The sequence below is a fragment of the Genypterus blacodes genome, unplaced genomic scaffold (assembly GCF_046128005.1).
Source record: "Genypterus blacodes isolate CSIRO-AG114 ecotype Tasmania unplaced genomic scaffold, CSIRO-AGI_Gbla_v1 ptg000017l_1, whole genome shotgun sequence".
Taxonomy (NCBI): Eukaryota; Metazoa; Chordata; class Actinopteri; order Ophidiiformes; family Ophidiidae; genus Genypterus; species Genypterus blacodes.
Window position 1 is genome coordinate 830,001 of NW_027466831.1, and position 17,522 is coordinate 847,522.

Genomic DNA, 17,522 nt, shown 5'->3' on the forward strand with positions numbered 1-17,522 from the left:
AGATCAGGGATCAGAGATCAGCAGCGTCTGTCCTCCCTCTTCCACACACACTCTATGGAGTCCGTCACAGCAAGTTAGCACTTACCCACAGGCACTGATCAACCATCAGATTGGGCTCACAAATGATGCCTGGGATCGATGTGGCGGGGATGGGACAGACCGTCTATATGTGCCACAGTCGCACGAATCATAAGGGGGTTAATAACCTGCAACAGAGCAAAGTTTGAGTCATGAGCTGTTATTAAAAAAATGAATCATAAGTTGTAGGGGAGGAGCCCTTCTATTATTTATGACTTACAGACATTTACAACTCCACAAACAATGGCTTTGCTTGTCACATTGGACACATTTTCCACACCAGATGGAGCCTTTTCCAATCTAATTCAAAAGAGTTTGTACTGCGACTTAACCGTTTCCCGAATAACGTTCCATTTGCTTAAAGTTCAACTCTGAGTGCATTAGAATCTGAGAGAGCCTATAGCATTTCTGCCCACACAAGTGACTGACAGCTGATGACATGTTACCTAGCAACAGGAAGATGCCTCTCGAAAAAATGCTTAAAATGCAAAAATGCTTCTGTTTGATCACAAAACAGTTTTTTCCTGATGAACATGGAAGCATAAAGAGGTGAGGGAATGCTGTGGGGGAGGACAGACGGCAGCTTGGGGGATTCTTCACAACCTGTTAATGGACGTTCAAGTAGAACACATTCAGGGAAATTAACAACTGGCAGCGGCGTGTTAATACAAGCAAGATGACGCATTACAAATCTGCCATATAAAACACTGCACCGCTGGTAAAATTACTCAGCCCAGTTGTGCTGGCCGTGGAGTGTGTGTAATTGTGTCAGGGGGTGTGTGTGTATGCCCCTGAGCGCGTGCCAGGGTTCTGGTCAGCCCACCCGTCGCAGATGTGCTGCCAACTCTCCCCTGGCAGACACTTTGAAACCCTTCTTTACCTCGCTCAGTGGTCAGCAGTGTCAACAGTTCCATCAGACCACATGTAGATGCAGAACCTATGAATCAGTGTGACTGGAGCGCTTGTGTGCATGTGCCTTTCTAATGGGGTGTGATATGGGTTTGTGCAAACGGCGTGCATGCGTGTGTGTGTGTGTGTGTGTGTGTGTGTGTGTGTGTGTGTGTGTGTGTGTGTGTGTGTGTGTGTGTGTGTGTGTGTGTTTTGCAGCTGCCACAGACTTGAGGTTACTTGTGTCTTGCTACTCAGCGAGGTAAATAAAAATGAGAAAACTGCATTTCTCTTGGTGTAAGTACGCGGTGGAGGCGGAGTGTGTGTGCATAATTTAGATGTGGCTTAGCATGGTGGCTGCAGTGTTACTCTTATTCGCCGCTGCCCTTTTGCACCTTGCTCTAAAAGCTCCCCAGAGCCTTCACTTTAGGAAGTTTGAAGCTCAAATCCCCTCCTCCACACTCTCTGAAATGTTCTCTGCCCCACCACCGCCACCTCTCTATCCACTCTCTCTCTCTCTCTCTCTCCCTCTCTCACTCCCTCCTCTCAGACAGGATTGTACACCACACACACACACACACCCACGTACTCACACTCACAAAATATTCTCGCTCACACTCACACACACTCGCTGCACAGTGAACCGTACTTACAGAGTGAGGCAACGGTGTGTGATTGTGAGGGAAGGGAGAGAGAGAGAGAGAGAGAGAGAGAGAGAGAGAGAGAGCAGCATTTACTCTCCCTCACACCAACCCAGAGGAAAGCACAAGTGTGGAGAAGTTGCATGAAGCAAGCAGTTCCAACTGAGGACTTTCTTATCAGACCATGGAAGCCAAGAAATAGAAGTCGAAGAACAGAGGAGAGCGGAAAAACCTTTTGCTGGCTGTGCAGGACACCAGAGGAGCATCGGGCGGATTAGTGGACAGTTGAGCTGTGCCTGTGCCATGGTGAAATCCTGGATAGGATAAAGGATAAAGTCTCTCGTTGACAGAACCCTGTCTTGTTTTCGGATTTCCCCAGGATCAAAGTTTGTTTTCCGAGCCGAGTGTGTGAATGAAGTGTGCAGACGCGGGGAACATGTCAAACACACGCTTCACTCACCTGCTGAGGGGAGTCTGGCTACTGTGGCTGTGGCAAGGTGAGTTCAGACGCAGCATGGCACTGCCTTTATTTCCTTTTTATTTCCTTTCAATGATGTTGATGTCTGGAAAAATTATGAAGATTAAGCCGGATTAAGTTAATATGAGGCCTGATTTTTTCAAAGGTTTTTTTTAAAGAGATTTCTCTGAGCAAAGCGTAATCAGATTATGGTTAATCACATGAGTCATGATTATCAAAGTGCTAATCTATGTTACTATTTTAAGTAAAAAATAGTAATCTGGTTGCTTTCTAAATCTTCACCCCAATTACACTAGGATGAAAAAAGTATGAAAACAATAAGATGTCCACTCTGTCCTCTTAGGAATCATCTGGTTCGGTGGTTTAGCTTCAAGAACACATGGCAGGACACTGAGACAAAAAGGAAAAGATTAGAAATGACAAAATCATAATTACGAGGAAGTCATTATGTAATTTGTCACAATTCCAAATGATTTGCAAAAATTCTACATATGGATCGCCACTTTGGGAAAAACACAAACATAACCTATGCTGACATCAGGCGTATGAATAGCCGGTCTGTTTTCACTCTGATGTCTTCAAAGCTTCGGTGGGATCTGTGGCGGTGGAGGAGCCCTAAAACGACTCTGGCTGGTGCCTTTAAACAATGGTTCCCTAGGAGCAGGGAAGCATGGCCCTGGAACTAATGTTGCCATTATGTTAATGGTTAGAATAACAAGAGGCAGCCATTACTGACCCTACCTCAGGGCTGCAGGGCCGAGATGATTGTCCAGCACCGCAGCCCTCCTCGGTCAGGGCTAGTTAGGGTGATGGGTGGAGGGAGACACGAGAAGAAATCTGCCCAGTTTTAATCATCATCATCCCGGCAACCCTGCTGCCCTCTTCCTTCTCCTCCTCCTCCTCCTTCCTCTTGCTCCTTCCATCCTTCCATTGCTGCTTCAATGGTAGACTGGTATCTGTGGAGTGTTTTTCTTTCGCTCCACTCATGTCTAGCAGAGGAGACAGCAGCGGTCAAGTCGCTGAACCTCAGTGTGAGAAGCCAAGCAGTTTCTCAGATGAGAGTTCAGGAGCTTTAATGTGGACTGAGCTGCAAATGTGTTTGGAGCATAAGAATTTGTTCTTTTCTGTCTGGTGAAATGTTTGTCTTTCTAGGCTTGGGTCATTTAATGTTGACTGGGATCCAGAGCTCAATGTCAAAATGTTGATTACATATTGAACTAGTTGTTTGATCAACTCTTATAGACCAGAATCGCAGTTTCTTTGAACTTTGTGATCTTTGAACTCCGAATTTTTGACATTTAAGATACTAACACTCCATTCCTGGCTTCCCTTGTTAAGAACTTTTAGAAGGATAAAAGTGATACATTTGAGACTGTCCCTTATCTATTATAAAAAAAACTCGTTATCCTATTTGAAATAAGCCAGAGTTGGATATTCCTGTTTTGACCTGTTCCAGCCTGAGACAAGTATGTGAGACAGCAACCGGCTCCTCCAAAACTTCCACAAACCGAGCCTTTGGATTAAGGTGAAACCGATGTAATCTCATCTCGAAAACATCAACGGACCATCAACTTTCCTTTCTGCTATCTACATGTCGGCTTCCTCAGCGATGCATCAAAGAGAGACACCACAACGCACGTCAGGTGTTATTATACTCAGGAATCCTCCTCACCGCTGTCTAATTACTCCAAATTCAGTGGGAAACAGGGGAAACATTACAAAAAGTCCTTAGATCCAGAGATTAAAATTATATGTAGTGGAGTTAGTCGCATTGCAAATAACAAAAGGTTCAAATATATACGTTTTTATTGAGAATAAACCATTTCTGGAGTGGTTAATATATACTGTAAAAGCTGTGAATAAGATTTGTTCCTGGTAATGTTGGTTCTTTTTTGAGCTCTTGGCTTGATGTGATGGTTATTTTATTCACGGTGAGTGTGTGAGACGCAGCAGGAGGATCTGTGTGAGTGTGTGTGTGTGTGTGTGTGTGTGAACAGCAGCCAGAGTTTGCTAACCACAGTAGAGCTGGCAGCAGCATCCACTGGGCAAACCCCTGTAGATCCCTTGTCTAAATAAACGAGGCCGCCGGCTTAACCAGCTTACACTGTGATGAAAAGACAACACTATTCGTCCGCGCTGCCCCAAGGACAGATGGGTTGTCCAAGTCGGGGAGATGACTACGAGAGAGAGAGAGAGAGAGAGGGGTGAAAGTCCAGAACAGGAAGTGAGACTTAGGGTTAGAATACCACAACAGACCTCATGTTCTTTGAAATGCTTCTAAATCAACCTGACCTGTGCCTGACTTTGGCGACAACACAGAGGAAAGAGAGAGGGGTGGGGGTCACCGCAACACCGCGCTGTCACATGAGCAGGACTATGGTTAGTTCAATAATCCAATCATTGATGAACAAAAATGTGTCCGTTTTAACCATTGATAGACTGATTTAGAGGTGTACAAATTGCTTCAGCTTCAAAAACAGGAGGATTTGCTACGTTTCTGTGTTCATCGCCTATGATGTCATTCAGATAAAATGATTTCCTTGGCTGGAGGAACTTTTCATAGCTTTAGCAATTAGTCACAAAATAATCAAGACAAATTACTAAGTAGTCATCAGTTCTTGCAATACAAAAGAATAAGTTTATAGCAGATGGAAAAGGAAAATAACACGACATGTGGTATAATAACTTACATTTGCATTTGACTTGAATAAAAAAATGAAACTGCTTTTCCTTGCTGTGGTCAGAAACATCAATATCCCATGTGTCAAGCTCACCTTCTGCGAATAGCAATGCAGGAAGTCTGTAAATCAGACAGCTGCGTAGAATGTGTAGCTGGTCGTATTTCATGGGGAATTACGGTTAATGCTGTCAAAAAAAGTACTTGATTTACAGGGTTTACTCTCCCAAAGTCATTTCTATCCATCAAAATGTAGGCGGTGGGCGGCGGGAGCATTTGCGTTAGAAACCCAATCCAGGTTTCTTATAACACCTATATCCAAAATCTGGAGGACGACTCAGCGAAGGAGTGCGTGAAAAAAACAGCTGTGGAGATTGAGATTAAAGTAAACACACGATGAGAATCACGGCGCTACTGTATGATTTAATATCTGTTCACACACACACAAACACACACACACACACACACACACACAGACTATAGGTTGTTCGCATGAGCGAGATTCACCCCACCCACCACCGCCACTGCCTCTTCGTCCCCACTAACTCATCGCACCAAAAAAAGAGGACAAAATGACGGAAAGAGCAACAAGATGTGAAGAACCTGAACTCCATCCAGGAGAAATGAGCCGTAGACACTGTGGCTTCTTTCATCAGGGGAGCAGTAATCAGGGGGGGAAGGGAGGGGGTCAGGCGGAGGTAAGATGGAGACTAGGCCAGACCGAGGCGAGGAGAACGTCAACCTCACAAATATCACCTGGGGACATTTAGGGGCAGTTTTGGAGGGTTTTTCCTGTTGCAGAGAGGCAGATGGAGGGAGGGAGGGACCGGGAGGGGCTGTACAGTAACATTGGGGGTGACACTTGAAGGAAGCAAGGGTAAGGATGTAGTAAAAAAACATAGGAAGCACATAAGGAAGCGGTTAGAACAGACGCACATGAGGTTTGCAGTCATTCTACCGTCATTTCAATGATGGATCGTTATTTTTCACCCCTTCTGTGGCAAATTTGGCGACTCTCACTCAAAAGCCTCAACAGATGGAGCTGAGAAACTGACAGAGGAACCCCTCTCTCTCTCTCTCTCTCTCTCTCTCTCTCTCTCTCTCGCTCTCTCTCTCTCTCTAATGAAGGTTGGCTTCAACGTCCGAGCACTTGATTTTCCTGTGCAAACCGTGGATCAAACCAGCCCAGAAGCAACCGGCTCTTGTTTGCACAGGACAGCTCCAAATAGAGACGCACATTTAAAGAAAAGTGTATTTGGACTTTGGCGTTGTGGAAGAGATGTGAAGAGAGGGAGAGAGAAAGAGAGAGAGAGAGAGAGAGCTGCCAGTGAGCGAGTGAGAGCTGCCAAACCGTAATCACAAATGCAAACAAACAAACAGCGTTCAGCCTGGAGGTCCTTTATAAATGGTATCCCTTCTATAAATCAATGTCTCCAGTGTATTTAGCAACGTGTGTGTGTGTGTGTGTGTGTGTGTGTGTGTGTGTGTGTGTGTGTGTGTGTGTGTGTGTGTGAGACTTTGGAAGCTCAGAGACAGGTAGATTATCTTGGATGGTCATCAGTCAAAGCCGAAGCACTGGCTGGGGTCTGTGGTGATGACAGACCGGCCATCCAGACCACACACAGGTCACGGGCTGCTGCACTGACCCCTTGTGGCTGCTGAGTGGCATTACACAAGGACAATGTGTGATTAACATTACCTCTTCCAGCGTGTAATTCACAATCTGGAGTGGGGTTGTTTTTTTTGTAGAACAGCTGTTGAATATTATGTATGAAATGTGGTTTGGAGGAAGAGACACACACTCTTGCTTTATTGGTTCTAAATGCAGCCAGATGCATCTCTGCACACCACTGTGGCAGGGTGGTGCAGACTGTATCAGGAGGATGTGATAGGGGCCAAAAAGGAAACATGATTGGGAACCACTGCAGGGTGAAGCTAATAACATTTGACGGTACACGCAGGAAGTCGATCAACTACAATACTCCCCCGTCTCCTCCAAATAGTAATGGGCCGGGCTCCCTGTTGGATATTATCATATGTATAACCTCATTGTCTCACTTGTGGTCAGAATAGGCTCTTTTGTCATATGCTTAAAACCCCACGATGAGCAATTTAGTTTTACTAAGCTCTGCTTTTATGAGTCCTATTTTAGTAAATGCAACCATATGCCTGACTGGAAGGAGATCCAAGAGAAGGAGAGGGGCTGAATGACAAGTGACCTTAGGAAACACTCTATAGAAATGCTTTGGCAAAACAGAGACTCAAATATAGCAACTCAAACGACTCCACGTCCCAGACTGTAACTCCCGCCGCTTTGTCAATTCATTGCGCCGTGTGTGAGTAACCACTTTGGCAGCAGGTTGAATGGAGTTACACAGAACACAGAACAGAGCAGTGGGATGACTAAGGAGCAGTGGAAATTAATTAATCCTGATTAGTATTTCTGTTGACTAGGTTCCCTCTCCAGCTGTGGTGACATGGAGCATAAACAAACACTTGTGTGTGTGTGGATGATTGCACACATGTTTTGATGCCCGTGCTGGAAAAACATACAGTATGTATTAGTCACATATCGACAATATGACAAAATGCTTGAAAAGGGAAAAATGTGACTCAAGCTCAAATCTGTCTTTGTGGTTTGTGACTGTACAGCTCAATCATCCCCTGCTGCGCCAGTGTGTGTATGTTCAATGTGAGGGGGGGGGGGGGTTCTGAATGTATGTGTGTGTGTGTGTCAGGTGGAGAGATGCAAAGAAATGACTGAACACATGTCTGCAGCTGTGGTCGGCATATGGGAAAGATTCCAATAGGCATGGGAACAAAGATATCCTCCTGCTGACACTAACAAGGTTAATAAATGCTGACCAGACGAGTCGCTTTTTGGAGCCTTTTACAGTCAAACCCACTGGCAAGTCAACATCAGACTCTTTCCACTCAAAGTCCCCATTTTCCTCCAGCGCCATCTGCTCAGCGTGAACAAACTAATCTGTGTCTCAGCGAGACACTTCCACAATGACCTAACTCACAGCCTCAGACTGAAGCCGCTCAGGTGATTTTTTCCTTTTGTGCACATAAAGTTGACTACATGCATAAATGTGTCGACCGTGCAGCACGCGATGACCCTGGCCGAGGAAAAGAGCGTAATAGAAAGTGGGCAGAGGGAGTAAGAAGGAATGAGGAAATAGGAAGTTGGGATAGAGCGAGAGAGTGAAGCCACAGAGGGAGAAACATGCGATGGTGGAGAGAGAGAGAAGAGAGGAAACATTTAGAGAAAAAACAACCTTTTGACATTTGCTTTGGGAGGATGAAACTGAAGCAATAATTCACACACACACACACACACACATACACACACATACCCAAAGTGTTGCTTAGACCCCAGTGGCTTCCCTCATTCTGCAAACATCGGGCTGCAATCAGAAAATCCTCTCGCCTTTGTCTTGGCTGAAACCGGATCGCCGCTCTTGGCGTTGCCCTGTCAACAATGGACGTATCACTTTTCAACGAGTGTCTTTATCTGCATGCGGTTATGACCAGGCTGCAGATGTGCATGCGTCACATCACATCAATAAGTGTTATAAAATGAAAAACGCTTTTTCATTTGGACTGACTTTTCTGTCAGTGTGTTAAAAACTTCAATCAAGACCCTCCAGTGTTTATGAATCATATTATCACCAGATGTGGTAGAGTCTGCTATAGATCTGTTTTTGCTTTATCTTCACGACAAAGGTGCCACACACACACACACACACACACACACACACACTTGCGTAGGTGTCCACATACACACAGACACAGACACACACACCTCCATCTAAGACTGCAGGTCGTATTCGCATGCTGATTCAAGTGACAAGCCAAAACTGTCTGCGCTGTGGCCAAAGTTCTGATTCAGATCTATGCATGGTTTCTATAGTGCCCACTCACTACTCATTACATGGGATATGTAGCAAAATCACAGCCCTGGAACTGCTTCCACTCATCCAGATTTTTGTTTAGAGATAACAAGGAGAAGATGTGAATATCTGCCTTCGGCTATTATTTTCTCTTTTCATTTTCTGATGAGGCAGGCTGATAATCCTCTCTGAAATGTATAATCTCATGTTGCTGCATCCTAAAACAAAACCACAAATGCAGAGTGAAAATCAGGCTAAGGATCTAAATGAATTGTAATGGAGCTTCTGTGTTTATCTGATTAGAACACATGGTATTATTTACTCAGTGCTCTCTGGCTCTGCTTCTCTCTGTAGCTGTGCTTGTGGCTGGAACAGGCAGTAAACTATGGGAGGTCCCCACAGCCCCTCTCACTTCCCCCTCCAACCACAGCCAGAGCTTGCAGTGGGAGCCCAACTGTCATTACCGCCATCTACAGGACAGTATGAGAGTCACAGCAGACGTCCCACCCAGACTTGACGGCTCTTGGGTGTCAACAAGGTAATTTTTCATATCTGCGTCTACGCCTTTATCTCTCTGGTAATCACAGAGTCCCTAAACTTAAATTTTAAACCTCCGCCCTCTGTGTCTAGATGTGAAGTTCGGCCCGGCCCAGAGTTCCTCACCCGCTCCTACGCTTTCCACCCCAGTCGTCAGTTCAAAGCCCTGCAGCACTACTACGCCGACAGCGGCTGTGAGGACCCAGCCTACTCCCTGGTGATCAGGGGGAAGCTGCGTCTCCGCCAGGCCTCCTGGATCACCCGTGGAGGCACCGAGGCGGAGCACCACCTCACCAAGGTGGGCGTGGTGGTTCACAGCCCGGCAGCAGTGCAGAGGCTGGCCTCCCAGCTGCCTCCAGCCTGTATGAGTATGAGCCTGGGCCGAGCGGTGCCAGGGAAGCTTTACGAGCTGTACAACACGCGGGCAGGGAGAACCTGTCTGGGAGCCCTGGGCATCTCCATGATGGAGATGAGTCTGGTGCGGGTGGAGACGCAGCATCACAGCCATAGAGGGAAGATCCAGGAGCTGTTCTTAGGGGACATACACACTGACTGGACTCAGAGGACTCACTATAGACCCACGGGGTATCAGCAGCCACTGCAGAATGCTATGGTGAGACCTTTTGCTATGTTAGTTTCTTTCCTTTTCCTTTCTTCTTTTCATTTCTTTCCTTCTTTCAATTTTCCATTTTAGGTATTCCATTCTTCCCATCACACTTTTCCTCATTCTTTTACTTCCTTCTTACTGTAGTCTCTAGTATTTGGAAACAGTAATTTTCAGAAGGATTCACAAAACAATTTAATCTTTTTGTCTGGCCTCTTCCCCCTGTCTGCAGCATCACATTCATCCCTGCCCTGTGTGTGCCCTGGTGTATCGCTCCACAGAGCAGCGCCCCCCAGTGTTGCCACACGCCCACAAAGCCTCTTTACCTCTGGCCGGCCGCTGGATCAGCCAGCGCTGCGAGGCCCGACCCGCCGTCCTCTTCCTCACCCGAGACTTCACCTTTGATCCCAATCAGCATGCCTGGGAGGGAATCTACCGCCACTACTCGGATCCTGCTTGCTTGCAGCCCACGTTCACCCTGACAGCGTCTGGTCACTACGCTCAGGGGAACCCTTCCTCTAAGGTCTCAGGGGCCAGCGAGTTTGTCTTCAAGGTCACTCAAGTGAGAGTGACAGCCTGGGAGGAATCTACAGCGAAGGTGCTGAACGGGTCAAGGCCGGGTAAATGCGGCCAGGCAGGAAGCTGGGTTGTCGGTGTGGAACAGGACTTGACCCCCACAGATGGGTGCGGTGTGCTGGGCATCAAACTGCCACACAAGGAGTACGAGCTCTTCAAGACGGAGCGGAACCACAGAAAACACCCGCTGCTGTTCATCGGAGAGAGGCCTACCGACGGGTCCAGCCCAGACCGACCGCAGAGGAGGCCCACTTCCTTTCAGGTTCCCATGGTGCTTTGCAGCGCGAGGGAGACATCACCAACACATGGTTCTGGCTCAGGTTCAAACAGCAAACACACCCAGTTAGCAGCCAGTGGGACGGGGAGGTTGGCAAAGCTGATGCTGCTGGTGCTGGGTTGTGCACTGTGCAGCTGGGTGTGTGTGTATTAGAAACATTTTCAGGAATCTCTGCTGTTGCACAGTTGAAGTTGCAGATGGACTTTGTTTTTTCTGGCATCTTGAACTTACGCAAATTACGTAAAGTACAGATTGTCAAGACTTTCAGGAGAGCTGAACGATTTCCGATCATTGTTTGCCAAGTTGATTGCTAAGCGTTTTTCACACATTTGTAATATATGCTGTCTTTCTACCCTAAACTAATTTGTATATAAACTAACAGTATATGCAAGTGCCACAATCTCACTATGTAAAAATGTATACTTTTGAACAATGATCCCCTTTTGTATAACTTTACCGATCGATTCCCCCTTTTTAAGATTCTGGGAAAATTCTATTTTCTCGAAATGCTATTACAAAGATCACAGTCCTGGTGTGTGGATCAATTCTTTCCACATCAAGCAGCCAGTCATGGACATTCCAGAGGACTTCACGTGTGAGCTCAGCCAGCCAAGATGCAAGTGCCTTGTACAGAACATTATTTTCTCACCGCAAATATGGGGGAAAAAGCCGTAAAGTACCAAGTGTGTAACCAAAACGGTAATAACTAACATTGATTCTGCTTGGAGGACTTGTATGTGATTTCTCTGTATAAGCCCTCATTCAAATCTTGTCTATAAGCAAAACAAATCTGTTAGAAATTTATATTTATTTTATCCATTTATACTGTACTGTTTTGATAAGGAAAAACAAGATGTTGGTCTATTATTTGAACTAGATTTAGGTTCCTCTGTGTATTAAAATGGTTTTTCATAACATCTTGCTTGTTAAATGTTTTTAAGATGATACTCCGACATGTTTTATCGCAAGAATCAAGCAGGAATTTATGTCTGGAGCGTCAGAGAGGAAGCCAGGGGCTGGATTTCGTCTCCTCTCCTGTACTGTGGTCTGATTCAAAGCCCAGATAGCTGGTAAATGTACGGCCTTTTGATAAATAACTGTCATATGGCTCGCACATTACACAAGGCATTCCAGCGCAGGTCCAACTGCTGAAAACACAGACGGATATCAGATTGGATGCACGGCGTATCATTAGAATGTACGGGCGTCAGCCAAGAAAATACATTTCACAGTCGCTCTGACAATAAATGAGGCGAGAGGAGCAGCAGTTAGGAGACAAGCGAGACCGAGGGTGAAACTGTATATGTGCCGTAGAGCTGCTCAATCTCAAGTGAAGGCAGAGAATTTGAGCTCCACTTTGTCAGCGTTAAGTCTGGAACAAGTGAAGCGTTGTACTCCGCAGTGAGATACCATCTATTTGTGAAATCTAGACACCTGCTTCTACAAATTGTCTGTAAGCGCTGTAGTTAAACTCAGTTCAGGTTATCACTAGGTGGTATCAGCTGTGCTATGGCTTCACACACACTCCAGCGTATACTGTGTATGAATGTTTTTGCTGAGCACAACTGCTCTTTTGTTTGAATGTTGTGCTCCTGGATACTAATTAATACAAGCAAAAGATTATCTCCTGGACCCGGACAGTTTCATGGTAGGGTACCTTGCTCAAGGGCACTTCGGCAATCAAAAGGAAGAGTAAACACTGCTCATCTACGCTTCCGTCTACGTTCTTCAGTGAAAGCAGTGAATAATGAAAACGAAATACCACAAGTTTCTTCTTCTTCTTTTTCCATAAATGGGCACAGTGTTTTTTGGAAGAAAGCGTTTGAAAGTCATATTATGCATGGTTGTAGGCTATCATCTGCGAGGCAGCTTTCAGCTGAGGAAATGAGGAGGAAAATGTGGTTTCTGAGAAATGAAAGAATGGATAATGTGACACAATACACGGCAAGAAAGAAAGAAAGAAAGAAAGAAAGAAAGAAAGAAAGAAAGAAAGAAAGAAAGAAAGAAAGAAAGAAAGAGTCTGTTAGTTGGCTTTCCCATAGTGTCAAGCTAGTTGGGACAGAGAGTCTACATACTGTTCCTATTAACTCCTGTGAGAACGGCAATGGCAGCTGCTCGCCCCATGAGGTCATCTTTCAGGCTTGGATGAAGGATATAGGTCTATAACCCCAGAAAACAGAGTGAGAGTGAGACGGTGAGATGCTGAGGGAGGAAGAGTGGCATTTATCTGTACAGTAACGTGAAGAATCTGTCGTTAAATTGACTCTGAACCTGTTTAAATCCTTGTTCCCTCGCAGGGCTCCAGCAGGAACCACATGGATCCACCCAGGGTTGTGTGTGTCAGGAGATGGCTGGGTGGTGATGACTGAAGTAGGGGCGGGGAGGCAGAGCAGTTTTTCATGGTCTGTTTGTGGTTTCTGTTGCACGACATAAAGTATAAAGCAGAGCAGGGACCTGTTAGCAATCAGGCCTATAGTGACTTATTAAATGCATCCACTCAGCAAAAAAAGATGCTGCGCCAATCGATTAATGAAGTAAAAGTCAAGCGTGTCATCTTCCAAGACGGGTTTGTGTGCGTTTGTGTGCGTGTGTGTGCGTGTGTGCGTGTTCACTCTGTTACTCATACAATCTTTGAGCCAGTAGACATTGGAGCTCATCGAGCCAAAACGATCAGTCCACAAACTCAGATCAAACAAGAACATAGCGTGACACTGTTTGAAAACATGCATGACTTAATATTCTCACTGTAAACCAAGTACTTACCAAAGCAGCCCGGGCCAGGAGTGAAGTGGTCATATGAGGGAAGAGGCCACATGTCACTCACTGTGCAAGCACAGTCATCTGTACAGCTGAAGGGATGAGTGACATTATGTCAGTCCAACATCAAATATAATGAACATATAAGACTTAAGGGGCAGAATGAATCCTTTACATTGCTTTAATGTGGGATTGTGCACACTGAGTGAAAACAGGCCGCCAGGAGTCAGGTCTGCATTTCTGTTGGTACGAACCTCAATGTTTGACGATGTCCAACACATTCTTTGGAATACAAATGTTAGGAAATGTCTGGAATTCAACAAAATATGATGTTGATCTCGTGTTAAATTCAAGGTCAGCACATACTAAATAGAACTGTCAGATAAATGTGATTGAGTAGAAGTGGTGTAAACTCAGAATACCTTTTAAAGGCCACAGGCAATGAAAAGCAAAGAAAAAATTGCAACTCTTTATTCTGTGCCGTTGACATTCCTCCCATGTGCTTCCACTGCACAAACACAGATTTATTTTTAACTAGCATCTTGAGTTATTATGATTTTATTTTTTTGCTTTAGAATTTTTTCGTAGGTTTCTCTGTCCTGGCACCATGTAGGACTCACTGGTTCAGCGTGACTTTAGGAGGAATGTTCCTATAGACTGAAAAAAAAGAAAACAAAACAAGCCCAAAGGAGTTTCCTTTCAGCTCAACAAAGTTTCCAAACCACAAACAGTTTGGTGGTTTAGTCTGACAAATGTTCTGGTAAGAGAAAGACACAGTGCTGCTTTTGGACAGACTCAACAGAAAAGCCAGCGGAGGTATGTTTTTCTCTCCATCATTTTCTCTCCCGTCCCCGGCCTTCCCATAAAAATCTTGCATATGCAGTTTATGCACGCACACACACACACACCCCCACACATACACACACACATGCGCATACACACATCACTGAGATGACATCACTGCAGTAGTACGGATATCTTCAAACCTGGCATCCTCGCTCAGCTCATTCAAATTTCAGACTCTGTTACGAAAAATCCCATTATTTCTAAGAGAATATGAGCTGCAGCTGCCTCATAAAAGGCAACATCAGCCACGAGCTGGCAGGCTTTGAAGAAACAAATGAGTTCCTATTGAAAAATATGCTCAGTTTGGCTCTGAGACAAATGAACAAAGCGTGGTGTTTGCCCACAGAGCTGCAAGCACAGGGCCGCCACTGCACTTTCCTGCTTGATCCTGTGCCAAATCACAAACAGGCTCCTTTTTGTCATGACCTCATGCCTATCTGGAAAAAAAAAAAGGGCACGATGTTTGCTTATACTCAACCAGCTACAGAAAAGATCCACTCAACGACCACACTCTGTTTCAGTGTTGTTAAAACTAACTCCTCATCCATCAGGATGCCCCAGATCCCAGAAAGCTATTGACCCTGATCTCCTTTCCTTCTCCATTGCAACATTTTGCTGAATTTAAAATTATTACAGATGGACAGTAACTGGCAACATTCACTCTGAGACAACCTTTTTAACATGTCTGTTGCCTTTGGGACTGATTTTGACAGATGTATTCCCAGAGGATCTATCTGTCAGTTCTGGTGGCCTGTTAAATCAGGTTATGTTTCAGTTCTAAGGTTAAGATCACACCAATGATTGAAAAGGTTATTACAGAGAGAGAGCTGCCACAGGCCCATTCTTCCAGACTGTATTGTTCTCTGCCAGTTGTTCCACCTCCAACTTTTCAGGCAAACTGCAAATCCTGTTCAAACGGCTACAGCTCCAAAACTCTTACATGGACCTCTTGGCTTGACCGGCCCCGAGTAGAGAATCTGGCTTTTCTGTGTGCCAAACAAGTTTGCCTTTCAGGGTTTCACTTGCTCAACTTTGAGAAGGGAAACAAAAGGAGAGGTCTATATATGCCAATTTGATTTTAAAATGTTGATAGGGAAGAAAATTGGTCATTCTTAAATAACAGTGTATCAACAATACACATCACATTGCCAAAGGTAATTATGGGACACAGTTAACACCACAAGCTCTGCTCTGGCAGGAGTGTGTCGGTCTGATGCATAGTTGACTGGAGCTAACTTGGGTTGTAATGTTTTATGCGTTTCTCAACTTTGAAACGCGCCCAAATATAAGGTTTATTGTAGAGAGGTCAATGAAGACCAGATTCACAGAAACAGGGCGGGAAGGAGGCAAACGGTTAAAGATCAGTCACAGCCTGTGGAGACGGGATGAAAAGACTCTGTGGCCTCTGGAAGACATCCAGTCCATTGGTCAGGGATCAACACATAATGTGGTTTTCTTGTGTGGTCATTGATAATAAGAAGCATCTACTAAGGCTAATGCTGGATACAGTCAAGTCTGTAAGTTGACCAACTCCTTCATACTTCCCTGTCTGAGGATATCAATTCATTAGCTCTCTCCTCTTGTTGCATTGTCCACCTGTCAGTGGCTGCTTAGATGTAATTTCGGTCTGTTTGATTTTTTTAAGCTAAAAACAGCAGCTACACACTATCAAATGCATGGGGCGTGAGGAAGTGTGGAACAGTTTTATAGAACATTATTTTAATGGCAATCAGGCAATATGTCAGTCAAAGGTGCATGATTTGTGTTGCACCTTCTGCTTTTGAAAAATCCCCTTGCTGCTCTTTTGACCTCTTTAGATAAGCAGGAAAAACCAAGGATCCTTGAATACATTTTGACTTTTCAGTATTTGGAAACATTCCTCACAATTTACTTTGGAAATGGATTATTTCCTGACTGAATGTCAAAATGTAAATTCATATTTGTTTTCCACCGTCGAGTGTGCAGCTGTGTGTCCCTGCAGCCAAGCCAAACAGCTGAGGAGCTACCGGGGCCCAGGTGCACAACAGGGGGTTCCTGCTGCCGAGGCCGCCGTGAGGTGCAGACAGAAACAGTGTCTGGTTGTTACAGATACAATAACACTGGATGAATCATCAGGATTTTATTCAACACCACAACTGCTTAAGTAAAATCCAAGGGCCAGTTAATTTCCTTCCAGCCATATATTTAAACATTTCTATCCCTCTGCAACTTGTGGTACTGCCAATTCAAGCAAAGGGGTAAGAACTACCACAAGAACATGGCCTTGGCTGTCAGTGGCAATGTGTCTCTGGATCTAATGGTTGAAAAAGAAAATCATAAAACATTTCACTTTTCTGTCTCTGTAAGTACTTATTATTTCATGAAAATTGCTTTTATACGCTTTTCCCTTAAAGATGGAAAGAGTCTGACCAATCCAAACTCAATTAGCCTCTGCCTTCTGACACATTAGTGTGTCAGAAGGCAGAAGGCAAAACTTGGATGCCTGAGGGTCAACAGAGAAATTACGCTATTTGGTTTCATACGGTTGCATGCATCTGATTAACACAACATGGCAATGACTTCACACACTTAGGTAGGGGCTTTATTCATTTAATTTATTAAGATGCTACATAGCCCAACCAGTTTGGGTTGTTTTTATACACCAGAGAGAATACTTGACTAGGAATATTAATCTTCTCAGATAGACTTATTTATTTATATACATACAAAACAGTTGCCCGACTGCTTACATTGATCACGGTGATGGTCAGAGACTCCAGGATAGGTCAGTGTAGTGTGTTTACAACAGGGCCTGGATCAGTTAGTACTGTCGGTACAAGTCTATATTTATGGGTTTTTTAATTCTTATTTGGTGTTTCAAATTGGATTGCTGGAACAATGTGACTGCATGATAAAATTCTCTATATTTTCAGATACTTTGAAATACTTCCCTCACCTACATCCTGTTGGCATTCAAATCAGGACATGACGAACGACACAAATTCTCTACGAGTACTATATGATCCAGGTCTGATAACAACCCAAGGTGGGACTGTAGCTCAGGTCTGCTCTGCCCTCCCTCTAAGCAGCAAGTCATCCTCAACCCAGCAACTTCACAGAGATACAGTAGAAACACATGCTGACGTTTGGCCCTGCAGTCTGAACCTCTGCCACAACAGAGAAAGATGCAGTGGATTTAGTCAGTTTCTTACTTTCAGATAAGCAAATGGGACTGCACTCTTCCTCTACTCTCCTCTCCTCTCTCAATTGTTCAGTCATATGTGGACA

The 17,522-nt window shown here is 44.8% G+C and overlaps 2 protein-coding genes across 2 annotated transcripts in view; one reads left to right on the forward strand and one right to left on the reverse strand.

Moving 5' to 3' along the window:
• Positions 1–17,522, reverse strand: part of cers5 (ceramide synthase 5) — a 132,255-nt gene that overhangs the window by 56,525 nt on the left and 58,208 nt on the right. The window lies entirely within an intron of this gene.
• apcdd1l (adenomatosis polyposis coli down-regulated 1-like) lies at positions 1,523–11,567 on the forward strand. Its single transcript, XM_076141466.1, has 4 exons — positions 1,523–2,104; positions 9,013–9,196; positions 9,289–9,808; positions 10,032–11,567. Exons 1-4 carry the CDS (start codon positions 2,020–2,022, stop codon positions 10,803–10,805), a joined length of 1,563 nt encoding a protein of 520 aa, XP_075997581.1. The 5' UTR covers positions 1,523–2,019; the 3' UTR covers positions 10,806–11,567.